Source organism: Leptopilina heterotoma, unplaced genomic scaffold (assembly GCF_015476425.1).
Source record: "Leptopilina heterotoma isolate Lh14 unplaced genomic scaffold, ASM1547642v1 Lhet_206, whole genome shotgun sequence".
Taxonomy (NCBI): domain Eukaryota; kingdom Metazoa; phylum Arthropoda; class Insecta; order Hymenoptera; family Figitidae; genus Leptopilina; species Leptopilina heterotoma.
The window spans coordinates 2,435,514-2,454,607 of record NW_025110922.1 but is presented as its reverse complement, the minus strand read 5'-3'; the positions used below and the strand labels follow the sequence as shown (position 1 = coordinate 2,454,607).

General features: G+C 25.4%; 1 protein-coding gene across 2 annotated transcripts; it reads right to left on the bottom strand.

Moving 5' to 3' along the window:
* Positions 1–4,380: 4,380 nt before the first annotated feature.
* LOC122501263 lies at positions 4,381–9,380 on the bottom strand. Of its 2 annotated transcripts, XM_043610596.1 has the most exons (6): positions 9,253–9,380; positions 8,504–8,650; positions 7,178–8,416; positions 6,546–6,939; positions 5,347–6,455; positions 4,399–5,240 (listed from the first exon to the last, which is right to left on the bottom strand). In XM_043610596.1, the coding sequence occupies exons 2-6, from the start codon at positions 8,606–8,608 to the stop codon at positions 4,749–4,751; spliced, it is 3,339 nt and encodes a 1,112-aa protein (XP_043466531.1). In that variant the 5' UTR covers positions 8,609–8,650; positions 9,253–9,380; the 3' UTR covers positions 4,399–4,748. The 2 variants fall into 2 exon arrangements, with proteins under 2 accessions (XP_043466530.1, XP_043466531.1); XM_043610595.1 differs by having other exon boundaries at positions 4,381–5,240; positions 5,347–6,939.
* Positions 9,381–19,094: the final 9,714 nt, after the last annotated feature.

The following is a 19,094-nucleotide window of genomic DNA, read 5'->3' as shown; positions in this document are numbered from 1 at the left end:
TATAAAAAAAATTGGTAAATAATTGAATTCCTTTAAAATTTTTTATTATTTATGAAAATAATTGAATGTTTGCGTAGAATTTTATTCAAATTTTTTTTAATAATGGAATTCTTTTGGAAAATTTTATTGAAATAGTACATTAATAATAGATTATTTTAATCCTTTCTGGTGTTAATTTAATTCTAGAGGAATTAAACTGTTGCAGATTATTTTAATCCATTCTGGTGTTATTTTAACATCTCACGTTTTACTGTGATTTTGTAGAATTTTCTTTTTTTCTTCAAGAAATGAGTCTGATAAACAATGACTTTTACTACTCATACGAAAATTAAAAGGATTATAATTGATATTTAATTCTTTTTTGTCTTCATTTATTTATATGAAGGAGTTTACACCGTAAGCCTTAAATATAAGCCTCCGCGCGCATAAACGGATATACCTCCAGGAGCATATATTTGCGCCTGCGCGAACACGTGGTCAAGGCAAACTCTTTCACAACTTTTACTACTGAATTAGAATTAGATTTAGAACAAAGAGTTTTCCGATTGTTTACTGGCACCTAATTACTTGAATTTTACTCACCTAACTACTAATGCTATAATTCTGATCAACAATATGCAAAAAAAAATCGCAGATTGGCTGACTATAATTGTCTTTTACTACTGGTACCAAAACATCAAGATTCTCAACAGCTGTCTGATTAAAATTGACGTTTACTACTAATGAAAAATGTAGAACTTAACACATTCGACTGAGACTGGCATTAACTGTTTCTATGTGAATGTAAATTATTAAATGTCTGACCAAAGCTGACTTTTACTACTGATTCTAATACAAAAAAAATTTTAAGTATTGTCTGACTAATAACTATACAGAAAATCTAAAGAATAATTGTCTGACTACAAGTGATATTTACTACTACTGCAAAAAACCAGAATGCAATTCGTCTTAATAAGACTGATCATCGGTCTGACTAAAATTTACTTTTACTACTAATACCAAAACTTTATGTAAACCGGATTTTGACGTGAAATTTAATTAACTACTATATTATCAAAAGTTTGACTTGTTTAACTAAATCTTACTTGCTATTAAAATTATCAATTTAGATAAAAAAATGAAATCGTTGTCTGACTATAACTGACTTCTACTACTGATAATAAATTGACAAACAAATTAATTGCTTGTCTGACTAAAATTCATTATTACTACTGATACTCAAACTATTTAAAAACAAAAGATACGTGACTTTATGTCATTGCTATACCAAAACGACAAAAAAGATTTTTTTGTCTGACTAAAATTCAATTAAACTACTGAAACAAAAAAATTTCAGTAGAAATGATTTAAGTTCTCTGATCAAAAATTTTTATTTATTTTCGATACTATTTAGTTAATTAAATTGGCATTGAATTGAAATTATTTGGTCTGACCAAAAATTTTAGTTTTACTACTGATTTTCAATTGAACACAATATAACAAACTTCCTGTCTGATTATAATTATACCTTCTATATGTTACTTACAGAACACTTATTACAGTTCTTCTACTATATATTGTTTTATCGTTTTTTATTTATATATATAACTTAATATTGGTACGTATAATAGGATAGATTTTTTTCGAAATTTCGCAAAAATTCCCTACGGAGACAATTCAGAGGAGAAATTTTGTAATTTGACTTTGACTTTCGATTCGATTTCCACTTTTACTTTGACTTTAAAGATTTTGTCAAATTTCATTTTTACTCTGACTTTGATTTTGACTTTGAAAAGTAAAAGTCAAAGTGACAGTCAAAGTGAAAGTAGAAGTGAAAATAAAATATCAACGACGAAGTCAAAATCAAAGTGAAAGTAGAAGTGCGAAAATAAAATGTCAACGACGAAGTCAAATCGAAATTTTAAAAAACATCGTTAATATGATTTTATTTACAGACATCAGTTCTTGTTCGACTCCCTGATAAGAATTAGAAAGAGTGAAGAAAGGGAGATTCGAAGAAAGATTATATACGAACGTTTATACGAATTTAAATATATATCTGGAGCTTTTTGGATGAGACTCTCGTTTAATACCGTCACCCCAACTTATCCGAATAAGTGGCCAAGTGAGCACGTATCGCCTCGTAAACTGCGCGAAAATGGGGAGGCGAACCCTTTTATTTATCAATTGGAAGTGAGCGACGCGGAAGTTTGGACGGCCGACGACGGAAATACGTGCCCGTCGGGTAAATGCCAATTAGTTCGCTGAATCGAGCGCGCAAAGGGTTCGAAGAAGTATATATAGCGCAGAATAAAAGCCGCTTGACTGCCGCGCGCACAAGAAAGATTTTCAGCTTATACACAACAAACGAGTGCGCGCATTCGCGGATTCGTCCAAGTTGAACCAGAAGAAAAGGCATTAAGGCTTGGGCGCCGTTATTGTGTGTTGTCAAGGGGGGAGATGCCTGTAAATTCGATTCGATGCTTTACGAGAAAAAGGAGGAGACCAAGTCGAAGGTGGAGAGAATAAGAACGAGAGAGAGAAAGAGAGAAAGAGAAAATCTAGAATTCTATATACACTCTAGAAAATCTACAAGGCGAGAAGTGCGAAACGAGGAGGAAATAAGTGCCCCAGGGGAATTGTTCCCAATCTGAGAATGGCTTTAACCCTTCAAGTGTTCTTACTACACGAAAATACCATTTTCTACCTATATACACTGTACCTATTGTTCCATTACTGATTATCACACAATTCTTCACATTTTCCTTCTCTCCTTTTAATTAAAATCAATCCGCCATTCTTCCTATTCAAGAGTCAAACAATATTGATTTTTCATGCTAATTCTCTAATAATATATATATATATAAAAAGACGGGAATTTTCATTTTTATCACTGCGGTGTTAAGGAAATAAAATATCACGAGAAAAATTTGAATATCTTTAATTTCACCTTTTTACGATAACAAGACTAATTGAATTCGTAATCAGCGAGACCACAAAAACCCCCGAGTAACAAAATTTAGTCGAATTCAATGACATTTTGGTATTTTGAAAAATACTGACCAAAGCTTTCAAAGACGCCATATTTGGACCACTATCTTGAAATTTTAAATTCTACTTTGTTTCTTGAAAGTACAGAATTTTTATTCATCTAAGAATTGAATTTTATATACGTTTTCTACATAAAAAAAATTATCAAACTTTAAAAAATCAAATTTTGTTATGTTTTTGACAATAAAACCGAGACATATTAAATTTTGGGTTGAATGAAATTCATTTTTCTCACTGGAATCAAAAAGATCACACTCAAAACTTATTAGAAGCACACTTGTGCAATATTTAACAATATGATCCTCAAGTTTTTAACGTTCAAATGAACGAAATATTTCTTATTGAGGCCATTTTTATAAATTGCTAATCATGAACAAATTTTAAAACTCAAATTTTACTTTTTGAAACTCAGCAATTAATTTTTTGGATAGTGACGCAAAATAATTGCAATAAAAATTTAATTTGTAGAAGAAATAAATAAATTTCGTTCATTTGAACGTTCAGAACTTTATAGGATCTTTTCACAATTAAAAAATTGTTACCTTTTGAAATTCAACTATATTTACAAAAATTGAAATCTTTCTACATTCAATTATTATTTGCTTTTTAAAGTAAAATTATTCGTAAAATAAGTTATAATTATAAATAATAATTTTATAAAAATTCTTATTAAAAAATTAAATTATTCGAATGGAAATTAAATTTCCAATTCTCTAAAGTTCATAAGTATATTATTTTCTGAAATAAAAAAAAATGTAAGGTTTTTTCTATAAAAATTATCACATGCGGTGAAATGAAAATTTAAAAAGATTAACTTTAAAAGATTAAAGAATGGATTAAATGTTTTTAATATTTTCAAACTTTGCTAGACACCAGGAATTATAGAATTTTTTTATCAATTCTAGAAAATTTGAAAACTATTTTCAATACTTTTGATAAAATTCCCTGGCTTATTCCTTGTTTTCCTGACGAATTTTATACATTTCCTATAACTTTTCCCAGCATTCTTTCAAAAAATTTTATTAAATTACAAAGTTTCGTTGAATTTAAAAGATTAATCAAACTAACAATAAATATATGGCAGAAGTACTCTCTACACTTGAATTAGTAAAAATTTTTTCTAATTTGAATTATTAACTGACTTCTTGCATTTTAAATTAGTAAATTTTACTAATAAATAGTAATTTCTACTAATTTATTAGTAAAATTTACTAATTCAAAATCAAAAATTCAGTCACTAATTCAAATTAGTAAACATTTTTACTAATTTAAATTTAAAGAGTATAATTCAAGTAAAAAAAAGATTTTTTTTCATAATAATCGAATTAGTAAATAAAAATTCTCTGTCATATCAAATTTTTGAGAAACGTAGTGTCATAATATCATATTTTAAATTTAAATGCATACAGAAGTCTGAATTTTAGTTGTTTCTACTACTGGAACACTGAGGAAAAAAATTATTTGATTCAATAGCTTATTATTGATTATAACCATTTTTCATTTTAAATATTACAAGGGAATATCATTTTTAACCTTTTCTTAAAAGTATTTTTATTACTTACAAAGCATAACTTTTGTGTCTATAGTAAGAATTCATTTTTTTGTAAATTTATTTATGATTAATTGATCAATTATTATCAATTATTATTTAATTGATGAAAGTTTTAATAATAGTTTCAATAGTTTTGTAAATTTATAAAAATGAAGTTACCAGAAATTTACAAATAAATAAATTTATGTGTTAAAAAAATAAATTTATCTTTTAATAGATCAAGGGTACTTTGAAGACTTTTTATTTTTCTATCTACTATTTGACAAATGTTTTCCCTATCTATAATCATTTGTTGATTATAATTATAATCCATTTCTACTCTTATAACTTTACCAGGTCTGCCGTCATTACCGGAAGCATTTTTCCACTTTATTTTCAAATTAGTTATGTTAACTGGAGTAATTGTAATATAACCAGAAATACCACCTTTTCCTCCTTTACCTTCAACATTTTCTCCATATGTATCTCGGTAAGTAATATTTTCAAAAGACCATACCAAATCATAGCCATCTTGTCCGTCGCTTCCTTCACCTCCACTACTAACAATACATAAATTTTCTGCATTAATAATATCATTAACTTGTCCATAAAATGATCCTCCAGGTTCTCCAGGTGAACCGTGTAAACCATAAATGCGATCAGAGAATGTTTTCTGTTTCTGAAACATTTTTGTTATTATCCATCATTATAAAAATTTTTTTCTAAAAATATTAAATTGAGACAAATATTCTATCATAATTTAGAAAAAACTTTTGTCAACTTACCCAAATACTTTGTCCAGGAGCACCATCTAAACGTATGGTTCTATTTGAAATAATATCCCAAGTTGGTGCATTTAAAATGAGTTGTTGCAGTTCATTACTATTAAGATCGTCATCAATGATAATTTTATTTTCAGCAATAATTACCAAAATTGTTACTTTTCCAGGACAATACTGCGTGTACAGAATTTCACTAAACTTAAGGATATATCCTCTTATTTGCAGTTTGTAGGTTCCATTATTTATTGAATAACATGTATTTTCAATTTCCAAATTTATAAAATTGGACACCAGGTTATAAGCTTCTATCATGAAAGACTGCTTGTTTCTGTGAGTTTTGAATATTTTCGCATAAAATTCTGGTAATTTGCTCAACATTATATTCTTACCTTTATTCTTAATTCGATCCATATACATTGATTCTATTTCTGAAAACCACTTTCTTTCAGTATTATAATAATAATGTATTATATAGTGTTGTAAAAGAGTAAATAATTTTAATTCAGGGTTTGGATCACAATCTTCTAAGTATCTCATAAGACAAATCATCTCGACAATTTTTATTTGATTTCGGCTGTTACAAAGATCGATTATAAATTTTTTGATGAGTTCATCATTTTTATTTTTGTTTATGGACATTCCTTGCTTCACTTTGGTTATCCAATTTGGAAAAGATAATAGACCTGCCAAAGATGTAATTTTTGATGGTACAGTTTTTTTTACATATTTTCTATTAATGAAGAGAAATATTTGATTTAAACATCTATTCGGAATATTATAATTGAAGGAATTGAAATATCGAGTATTAATAATATTCGACTCTGTTGGTAGGAAATTAGATTTAAGAATAGGGTGAATCATTGTGGAAAGAGAAATTGGTAACGTGATATTGAAGGAATTTTCATAAAGATAGTTCAGAATAAGATATTCCAATTGCTCTTTAAAATGTAAATTTTTAAAGTTACTCTCCTTAAACCATGTTTTTAAATTCGTCTCTATTTTATATTTTTCGAATTTTTCAGAATAATTTTTAATAAATCCATCCCTCATTCTTTCATATGAAAAATTGTCCTTAAAGTTTGATGGTAAAATAATAATTGCATTGTTATTCCCTGTAAAGTAATTATCGATATCTAATTCTAATATTTCTGACGCAATTAGAAACAAAGATTCCAAAGTAAATTTGTTGATTTCTTTCTTACAAGTGAGTGCAATTTTTAATTCCTTTGACAATGCTATAGTCTTTTTTGTCAAGTATGTCGCTATTACATGATTCTTTACATTTCTAGGATAAACTAAAATGAATGTGGATGCATCTATATTGTAATACAAATAATAATTTTCCATTATTATTGTATATAGTATCGAATGTTTATTCACTTTTAATTTCATTGATTCAGCATAATTAACTCTTGTTTCATTGCTCATAAATTCAGCTAACTCTATGCCATCATTCATATCTTCTGCTATTACGAGAAATAGTTTTTTTATGTTTATAGCTGTAAACAAATTTTTCATTTTTTTTAACATTATAAACATTTTCGTAAATTCGCAATTATATTCCCTTGTTATTGTTGAATGTGGAAATAGAAATTTCTGTAAAAAATATTTTGTTAAGTATGCGATTATATTTTAACATTTATAATTTTTTAAATCTTACAAATTATTTTTATATCTTCGACAAAAAAAAACTTTTATTTTAACATCAAAACTATAGTGTTAAGATTATAATATTTTATTTTTTTGTCATATTAAATCTGAACTATTAAGAAATATTATTGAATTTATTTCGGAATTAATTTATTTGAATAAGAAATTTTATTAAGTGTATTACCTTTAGTTTACTAATCTGTTCTTTTTCGCCAGAATAAGAGTCCCTCAATTTTGATTCAATATTCTTTTGCAATATTAATCCATATGATATTTGAGTTTCTTTACTATTCGTATTATTTTCAGAGCACACATTTAAATTGGAAGACAATACTTTTTCCTGTTCTAAATAATAAGATACAATTTGTTTCAAATAATTGTACCAAATCATTTGATTGTCAAAAATGTTACTGACAAAACAAATTACTTTAAAAATTTTTAAAATCTCTTCATCGTAACAAAGATTTTCTTTTAATTCATCCATCGATTCATTGTCTCTATTGGCAATTATTATTGAAGTATTTTTGTTTGAGAAAATCAACCAATCCGGCAAAAAGTTCAAATCCGATATGAAGAATGTTTCACTTCTTACTATTTTGTCAAAACATTCTTTATTTATGATGTTGGTCTCTGGTTTAAGGAAACTACGCAACTTAATTAATTTGCTCTCTTGTGATAGATAATCATTTTCTAGAATACTTGGAGAATTTGAACATGTATTGTTAACATGGTCTTCATCATCAAGAAGAGGTTTTATGACAAGATATTTTAATTGCTCCTGATAACTCAAACTTCTGAAAATTTCTTTGCGTTCAATCGTATCAAAAGCATTACTATATGTAGTCTGAAATCTTATAAAACTAAATATATAGTAATCTTTTATTATTTTCACTCCAAGTGTACATTCTGTAAAATCATTTATATTTGATGGGAGAAAAATAATGTTGTATTCCATTTCGCAACGATGTCGTTTAATGTCAAGTTGAAAAATTTTTGATGCAATCAAAAACATAGAATTCAAAATTTCAGGGTTATTATCATTTTTACATGTAAGTGCAACTTTTAAATATTGTGCCGATTCTATAGTTTTCTTTGCTAAGTAGTCTATTAATAGTTCATTCGGTGTGTTTGTAGGATAGACAAATATATGTACATCTTTGAACTTGGAATTGTACAAATAAAAATGTTGTTGTATTTTATTTTGTCGAAATACTTCATCCTCAGAAAGATCTTCTAAATCAAATTTAACTCTATTTCCATTACTCAAGAAATCAGCTAACATTATCCCGTCGTTCATATCATCTGCTATTATGATAAACAATTTATTTATAACTAGATTCTCAAAAAATGTGTCCGTAAAAGTCGAGTCATTGTATAACTTTCCAATTATACAAAAAGGATCTTCGCTATTGAAAAGTTCGTTCTGCAAAAAATTGTTTTATTAGATCTTTACTTACAATTTTCTTTATTTACCAATTCAAAGAAATGGTTCATATTTTTAACAACCTACCTCCGTTTGTTTAGCATCTTGATAATGTTGCACTTCAGATAAACAGAAATTATTCATTTGTATGAAACACAAAAAAAAGTATAGTACCTCCTTTTTGAATTCCATTTTCAATTAGATTGTGTTTATCGAAATCTGAAGCGTACTGAACTGAAAAGAATATTAATTTATTTATTATATATACATTCTGGATATGCGCAACGTTTACCTAAGGTTTGCGCATGCGCAGTAGCATTGCTCATTCTATGAATGTGCGTGCGCAATTCTGATGAAAGTCTTTTGAGAATATTTCAGATGTTTTTGACACTTTTGTGTATCTATTTGCATTTATGTAAAATTTTAGTGACTTCACTTTTATTTTTTTAAAAATATTTTTATTATTTTTATTATGTCCGCTACAAATAAATGTAAAATAATATATTAACTACGTATCAACTACGTCTACGTTATTACTTACATTAGCGCAGTTATGCAATGCCACATAGACAATTTTTATTCGTTAACGGTAAACGTTTTCCTATCATTTACTAATTTTCAATATAAACTCTCTTTATATTAATAAATTAATTAATTAATTTTATTAATTTTATTTTAATAATACATTCATTTTTAATTTTTTCATAGTACATAATAGATTAAAAGTTTCTTTAATATTTTAAAGCTAATAATATAATTAAAAGATTACGTGCTATTTGGTTAATTAAAAAAACCTTAAACCCCTAAGAATTAGCCAGAATATATCAAATACTTACAGTTTTTTGACCTAAAAATTGGGCTTCTTTTAAAAATTACAGAAATTAGTAATCTTCATTCACAGGTTTCCGCTATTACTCACTCTAATGCTACGTAACAAAAAGTTAGAAATTGTAAAGCGCAATAGAATATTTATCTTCTTTTTGATAACTTTTTCGTGTTTTTCACGAAAAATGTGCAATTTTAAATTATCTTTATTATTATACTAGCAACATTATCAGCGCTTGAATGTTGTATTGCACTAATTATTCTAAATAAACAGAACCTATTTTAATTTATGAAATTTTTAATGTAATTAAATTATTATTGCACAAGTGAAAGACATGTTAGAATTAAATTTTTAATTTACATTATTTTAAAACTTTGAAGTATAATAGAGATTTCGATACTTATTATACAAAATAGTACATCAGTTTTACTAAATTCAATATGACGAATTTTTTTTAATTATCTTTATAAACATTTCTTCATAAGAAATTCAATTATTTTCATAAATAACAATATTCATCAGAAGCATTTAATTATTTTCAAAACTAATTAAATTCTTCGCAGAAATTAAATTATTTTCAAAGGAATCCAAAAAAAATTGTCGTCAACATTTCAATTATCTTTATATTTGAATAGCAAAATTCTTAGACAAAATTTAATTATTTTCAGGGATTTTAAAAAAATCCATGTCAAAGTTGAATTGTTTTCATAAATAATAGTATACGTCACAAGAATTCAATTACTCTTAAAAGTAATAAGATTCAATTATTTTCAAAAATTTCAATAAAATTCATTGCAAAATTTCAATTATTTTAAAAATTTTCTTAATTCAATGATTTTTAATATTCTACTATTTTAATATAATTTCTCAAAAGAATTAAATTATTTGAAAAATATTTTGACAAAGTTCTAAACGAATATTCAATTGTCTTCTAAATTAATGAAAATTTCACAGGAATTCAATTATTAAAAACATAATTTGCATACATTTTTTTGAAAAAATTGTTGTAACCTTTTTTATAAAATTCTTCGCAATAATTTAATTATTTTTATAAACATAACTAATTATTAAAAATATTGGATTTATAGAAGAATTTTTGTTAAGAACACTAAAAACAATTGAATTTTGGAGATGAATTGATATTGAATTCTTGAAGAAATTCAATTATTTTCAAAAGTAATAAAACTCTTCTCAGAAATTCAATTATGTTCAAAAATTTTTTAAAAATCTCGTCAAAATTTCAATTATTTTCATATAAATAATAAAATTTTTGGCAAAATTTCAATTATTTTCAAAAATTTTCCTCAATTCAATCATTTTTATTATCTACTATTTTAATAAAATTATCCAAAAAATTAAATTATTTAAAAAAAGTTTTTATAAAGATCTTCGTAAGAATTAAATTCTTTTCACGAATAGTAGAAATTTCTCAGGAATTCAATTATTTATAATTTTTTTAAACAGTTCTTCGCAATAATTCAAATATTTTCAGAAATAATAAAACTTTTTACAAAGATTGTAATTCTTTTTATATGAATAATAAAATTCTTTTTAGGAAATCAATTATTTTCATAAATAATAAAATCCGATTATTTTTAATACAATTTAAATTGAATTCCTCGAAATTTTAAGAAACATTAATTTATTTATTCAATAAATTATTTACATTTACATTTAAATAATTGAATTCTCGTAGAATTTTCTAATAAAAATTAATTTAAAAATTAATTTCATATAAATTTTTAGATTTAACTTTGGAGAAGTTACTAATAATTGCAATTTTTAGAAATAATTGAATTTTGTAAAGGTTTTAAATTAAAATCTTTGAAAATTTGAATTTTTCATACACTTTTAATTAAAAATTCTATGGAACTAATTTTTTTCAAAAAGCTTATTACCAATTTTTTAAAATAATTTCAAGTTGTTATTTTCTAATGTATATTTAATGGAAGAATTTCCGAATAATCGAAATTTTGTAAAACTGCGAATTGTAAAGAAATGAATTTGAAAATTCTCAAGGAACTTTTGCAAAAAATGATTAAAAATAATTGATAATTGAATTCCTTGGAAGAATTTTAATACAATTTTTGAAAATAATTTTATTTTTCGAAGAATTTACTTAAAATTGTATTAAAAATAATTGAAATCTTGTGAATAATTTTATTATTTAGGAGAATAATTGAATTCTTGCAACGAATTTAATTAATTTTTTTTTAATAATTGAAATACTGTAAAGAATTTCATTATTTATAAAAATATAATCGAATTTTATTATTTTTTTTTAAAATAATTGAATTCTTTTGAGAAATTTTATTAAAATAGTAGATTTTTAAAATATTTGAATTTCAGTGAAGAATTTCATAATTTGAGAAATATAATACAATTCTTGCAAAAAAATTTTTGAAAATAATTACATTTTTCGAGAAATTTATTTTAAATTGTATTAAAAATAATTGAAATCCTATGAAAATAGTTATTATTTATGTAAATAATTGAATTTTTTTAACGAATTTTATTACATTCTTTTAAATAATTGAATTCATGTGACAAATTTTATTACTTATAAAAATAATTTAATTCTTGCGAAGGATTTTATTCAAATTTTTGTAAATAATTTCGAGTTATTGAATTTCAAAAGGTTTGAATTTGAAATTTTTGAAATCTTTTTTCCTATGAAAAAAATAATAATAAAAAAGAAGTTAAGTTATTGATATTTTCGAATAATTTTACAATTAAAGAAATTCGTAAATAGAACTTTTTTTTATTATCTAATAATTTTTAAAGTGAATCAGAATATTTTTTAGGGTCAGGGAAAAGAAAATTAAATTTTCGTGGTAAACCTGTTTATCCATTTCAATAAATTAATGCAATATTTTTCTGGAAATGTTTGCTCGATAAATTAACATTTCCAAAAAACAGTCAGGAAAAAAAAATTATTGAAATTATCAAAATCTGTATCAGAGGGACATAAAAGTTATGAAGGTTCCAAAGATATACATCATATGCTCTCGCATACACAAATTATGCAATGAATGTCATGTAAAATGAGTGACATTTGGACGAATTGAATATAAATACGAGAAATAATTTTGTCCCTATGCATAGATATTTCGTGCCATGAGATCAGTTATACAACTAATCTCACGCTGTTCTCTAACACTATATGAGAGGAAAGGTCGCTGAATTATGCAAGAATAATATTTTCTAATAATTGCCGGGAAATTGGCTCTTGTGATGAGAAAGAGAGAAAAAAAATAGAGAGAGAGAGGGAGACTCAGGTGGATAGCAAGATCCGTTACGCTTCTCTCGATTGAAAAGTAAAGCGGCTCGCGCCCGAAAACATCATTGTGTCACGTTGAAAACGTTTTCGAAGGAAAAAATTTCAAAAAGGTTATACCCCAAAGAAGAGAGAGAGCGAGTGAGAGAGAGAGAACTCTCGCCCCATTCTCAATATTATATACCGGTGGTTATATTGCGCTCGTAAACGATTTCATTGTAATCCACGCGTGTTACAAATTTCCTTTCGTGCTCGTTGGCTTGGGAATAAACCCCTTCTTTAATTAGCATTGTATTGAATTCCTTCCAAAAAAAGAGGGGATGATGGGACATTTCTATATATCTAAAATGTAAAAACGACCTATCGATATTGGCACGGATGTTATTTCAATCGCATTAGTATGCAATATCGTGGAGACATATTTAAAAAAAGGGGTCTCTCTCTTCCTTATATACACGCGAAATAGAAATGACATTCAGAGAGCGACAACTTGGTCGAATACCATTTCTATTCCATAATGGCTTTCTTAGGTCTTGAGGACACTGTAATAAAAATGCGAACTCCCGATTATCACGCGAGATCTATAGGGATATATATCAGGAGAGGCGGAACTTTAATGTTGCGCATAAATGAGACTACTGACTATATTACACGAGTAAAATAGAAAGGGGAGGGGGGTTACATAAAAATGCGACTATTCCATTGCATGCATCACTGAATATTGAATAGCCAAAGGATACAAATACAAATCAGTTGGCAAAAAAAAGGAGGAAAAAAGAAATAATATCAAACTTGACTAACAAACGTCGAAGACGTTAGCTTATATATAGAATTCGGGGGAGAGGGGATTAAAATGTAATATGATCTCTCACCGGTAATGTTTAATTCTAGTAATATAAATTCAATATGCTGTGAAGAATTTAAAATTTGCTTTGCTTTGCTCTTTTTATCAAAACGAGTTTTAACTTTTATAAAAGGACGTCGCTTATATTTATATGAAGAATTGATGACAATTCATTTAGAATATGTGCATTTTTATATATTATATGTATATGGTTTGGAATTAATATTTTTACAGTTATTTCTATTATTTTCTTTTACAACTGTTGGATTTAGACTTAGAGTCGTGCTAGTTTTTCTTCTACTTCTTTTTCTTCATCTTATTCTTGTTCTTTATTGTGCGAATTAGAATTAATTTGTTCGAATTTAAATTAGAAAAATGATACGAAATTTCAATCACAAGGGAATTTTGCATTTAATATAAGGAGAAATTAAGGACTTGCATTTTATGTGGATTGATTCGCAATATTGTGAAAATATTGTTTTAATATTGAAAACTTTGACAACTTTAGAATTTTTTTAAATTTAATTTTGTTTTCTCTGATTTCCAGATGGAATTTTAACTTTTTTCTCATATAAAGAATATATTCTGATTCACTCTAAAAATTACACAAGAAAATATTTTTAATTCATATTTATTTACGAATTTCTTCAATTGTAAAATTATTTAAAAATGTCAATCGTATTATTTAAAATAAATATTTCATCATTATTATTATTTTTCCAAAGGAATTAAGATTTTCAAAAATTTCTAATTTAAAAGTTTCAAACTTTTTGAAATTCAATAATTTATAAGAATTGTTATACTGTAACTTTTTCAAAATTATTTTCATCATTTCAATTAAATTATTTTCTAGAATTTTTAACAAAAATTTTTCTCTATATCAATTATTGTTAATAATTTTTTGAAAAAATTCGTTGACAATTCAATTATTTAATGGAAAAAAAGATAGTTCACCTAAAATAATTTAGAAATCTACTTATTTGCAAATAAATTTTACGAATTTTAAATTATTTTTCAATTCAAATTTAACTAATTTCAAAACAAAAAAAAATTTAAATGAAAATTTTTCAAAAACTTACATCTTCAAAATTTTTAATTAAAATTATATAAAATTCAAATCTCCTAAAATTTCAATTTAAAATCTCTTAAAATTTAATTATTTAAAAAAAATTGTGAACGCAACTCTTAAAATTCAATTATTTCTAGAATTTTTATGTAAAATTATTCATTAAATAGAAATAAGTTATAAAGAATAAAGTAATAATTTTATATGACAGTTTTTCAAGAGTTGTATTTTTGTTTTTATTTATAAATATTTTCGGAAAATCATAATCAGTAGTTAAATTTTTTGACCCCCCTCTCAAAAAAAAAATATTAATATTGATAGTAATTTTCTTCAAATATTCTCAAACAATTTTTGAAGGAATTTTTTTCATTTAGTGAAGAATTGAAAAGATAAAAAAACTTAGTTCAAATATGAACATCCTATAAAAATTAGTAGTTAAAATATTTATTTATAAGAATTTTATTAAATCAAGTTTTTTTGAAGGTTTTTACTAAATTTAAATTCTATTACATTAAATTTCTTATTAATAAATTTTTAATAAATTAAAATTCAATTGGATTAAATTTCTTGTAAATAAATAATAAAATGATTGCTAATTAAAAATTTTTTCAATTAAAAATTTTGTTCGAAAATAACTTCACATTATACATATTTTTCGATATTGTCAAAAATTATTAACTTGAATAAAAATTTATAAAATGTCGAAGCATCCAATTTAAGATTTCTGATAAATAAAGATTTGATTAGATTGTAGTTTTTCAAGATTTAAATTTATTTTAAATAAATTCAATTTCATATTTAGTAACGCTAAATTATTGTGAGAAATAAAAGAAAATTTGAAGATTATTTATATTAAAATTTGTGGTGCTTTCAAATTTGTAAGTCAAACAAAAAGAAATCCAATAAGAATTAAAACTTTTTAATATTTTTAAAATTATTTAACACCAACATCGAGAACTTTCTTATGACTTCTAAAAATATTGGAATATCCATAATTATGATTAAAATAATAATAAATAAATAAATAAATAAATAAATAAATAAATAAATAAATAAATAAATAAATAAATAAATAAATAAATAAATAAATAAATAAATAAATAAATAAATAAATAAATAAATAAATAAATAAATAAATAAATAAATAAATAAATAAATAAATAAATAAATAAATAAAAATAAATAAATAATTGGAATACTTTAAATGAAGGTCGTAAATGAAACAGAATATTTCATTCACATTCTTAGAACAATTTCACTCCAAAAATTGAAATATTTATTAAGATTTATCATAAAAATGATGAATAATAAATTTAGATTTAATCATAAAATTACTTCTAAATATACTCACTTTAAATATGCTATTCTTTGTCAAAAGATGGAAAAAAATTGCACTCACCTGAAACAAAAAAAATACATTTTTATAAATTTTCCGAAACTAAAATTCATAGCTAAAATTATCAATATTGCTACAAGGACATATTTATATGGAAACTAACTTTTATGCTCCTCTGATAAATTTTGATAATTTCTATTATTTTTTACTTGGCTTTTATTGAAAATAAAAATTCGAACTCTTCCTCTAAATTTATTTTTACTACTTTGTCTGACTTCAAGTGAACTTTACCACTGGGACTAAAATGTTATCAAATTTGAACGATTAGTAAAAATTTTAGTCGAACGCTTAGTCAACAAATTTGTTTACCACTTAGTCTGACTAAAACATATCTTTACTACTGATTCTAAAAATAAATTAATGCAGAACGCATAATCAAATTTTATTTTTTATACTTTGTCTGACTTAAAACAACCTTTACCACTGAGACTAAAATTATACCAAATTAGAAGGATTTTTTAAAATTTATTTAGAAGACAACATTTTTTTTTACTTTTTCGTCTGATTCGTCTGACTTTGGTTGATATTTACTACTGACACTGTAACTTTAAAAATTTCACTCTTGCTTAAATAAAATAATCACCATAAAAAAATAGTTTAATTTAAACAAGACGTACATGTACAAAGAAAGCGACACTAAAAATGTACTTGACAAAAATTAAATACCTAAAATTATATCCAAAAATAAATTTTTAAACTTCTAACTTTTTAAAAAATACAAAAACTTGATTTAATATTTAAACAAATAGTTTCGATTTTTTGCTCCGAAAGAAATTTTTAATTTTTACATGATAAATAGTTGAAAAGTTCCAGAGAAAATATAAATATTTATATCATATTCCCTTTTATATTATTTCTGTATGAGCGTCGAATTTTCATTATAATATATGAAGCGAAAATAAAAAAATACAAAACATTTTGTTGAGATTTTTCTTTACATCCTTCAATAATACGCACTCAACAGAGATACAAAAATGACTTATAAAGTTTTCTTTATCATCAAATTCCTTTTCGGAAGTACCAATTTCAGCCCCGCGAAGATTGTATTCCACGTATGTATGTGTTTATGTGTGTGTGTGTCGATTGAATCGGAAAGAAATGAAGAGAAAGCTACTTTGTGGTTGGAATGAAAGCCGACAGTGATTTTTGCCAGAGCGCGCGCCTCGCTCTCTAGGACCTATTATCGTTTTTTTTTAAGAAAAGCCCACGAAAAATAAGGGTGACAAGGTGTATATACAGTATTAAGTCTCCTCGAGCCAAAGCCGCGCAGACAAGAAAACTTTCTCTCTCTCTCTCTCTCTCTCCCTTTTTCAATGTATATAGGTATACATATATATTTACGCCAACTATCTCTCTTCATATAAAAGCCAAGTATGTATAATATAAAGTGTCAGAAACACGTATCACTTCAGTGCTCTAGCACTCGGCGCGCAAGCTACTTTAAACATGTCAACCGTCTACGAAATTGGATAGGATATAAGCAACATCTTTACAATATCGAATCCTCTATATACTGCGTTGTGTGTCACACACTCCTACTCTTTGCCAAAATAGTCAACACAATTCGCCTTCTATCGCGACATTCCTCAAAATAAACTGTCTGCGCATTGCTATGCGATAAAAAGAGAAAAAAAATCATAGATTTTCTTGTAATCAACAAAAACGACAACAAAAACGACGTTCAAAAGGACAAAAAATTTAATTCTTCTGCTACTGCTACTCCTGTCTTCAAATTTTTAAAATTCTTTTAGTTTTGAATTCACTGTTTTCTTCAAAGTATCAAATTAATGCCATAAATTTGGATTAATTTTTGATTCGATCCATATTTTTTTTAGTATCAATTCGTTGCAATCTGATACTTTTAAGTTAATATTCAAAGATTTTTGAATTTAATTTTAAGTTATAATGCTTCTTTCATTGTCGATTCGTTGTACTTTTTTTCAATTTTATTGTCCAAATATTAAATCTGACTTTAAACTGACCATCGCTATAATGTTAGCAAAACTATCTATAGATTAAACCTTACATATTTTTCAAAAATTAACTGAAGATGACTCCAGTTATTTTCTGAAAAATATTTTAAGTTTACGATATTAATGCTAATATACAGGGCTCGAACCATTAAAAGTATTCAAAAATATACTGACTTTATGGACCAAAAATGAAAAATTACGGACCAATTACCGACAAAAATATAATATTTTATATAATATTTTAAATATTTTTTCAAAAAGTTCTTTGACAATTTTCAAATCCATTTGTTTAGAATATTCAATTTTACGAAATTTCAATTAGTCTTAAATTCTTCTATTAAATATATATTAAAAAATAAAAACTTCAAATAATATAAAAAAAATTCAATTAACCCCTTGGCTGTCAACGAGATTTCCACTGTTTGGGCCAAAAGTGTGTTGAAAAAATTTTTAATGGATTTTTATGAAACTTGGTACCCTAAGGTTTCTGGGGTCGCTGATTACGAATCTAACATCAGTTTTTCGAAATTCAAAATGGCGGATCCAAGATGGCGGAAATTTTTTCCAAATTCGTCGAATTTGCTTGAAACTTGTTACTCGGGGGTTTCAAGGGTCGCTGATTACGAATTTAACATTAGTTTTCTAAAATTCAAAATGGCGGATCCAATATGGCGGACAACGAAATAAAAAATTGATAATATTGGCTTGAAACTGAATACTTGGTGATTTTCAGGGTCGCTGATTACGAATCTAAAATCAGTTTTTCAAAATTCAAAATATCTGGTTTAATATGGCGGAAAATTTTTTTAAATTTATTGAATTTGTTTGAAACTGATTAATCTGACATCAGTATGATAATTTTTGGTGAAATAAAATTTCAAAAAATACCCTGAAAAACTAATGTCAGATTCGTAATCAGCGACCCTAAAAACCCCCGAGTATTCAGTTTCAAGCCATTATAATTAATTTTTTATTTCGTTGTCCGCCATATTGGATCCGCCATTTTTAATTTCGAAAAACTGATGTCAGATTCGTAATGAGCGACCCCAAAAACCCCCAAGTAACAAGTTTCAAGTCAATCTGATCAATTTTTTATTTTGTTGTCCGCCATATTGGATCCGCCATTTTGAATTTTGGAAAACGAATGTCATATTCGTAATCAGCGACCTCGAAAACCCCCGAGTAACCGGTTTCAGGAACATTTCAGAAGTTTTTAATCACTTTTTTTAAGTTGCGCATATATGCGTCATGAACCACTTTTGGCCAGTTTAGTTTTGCGCATATATGCGTCAGCGA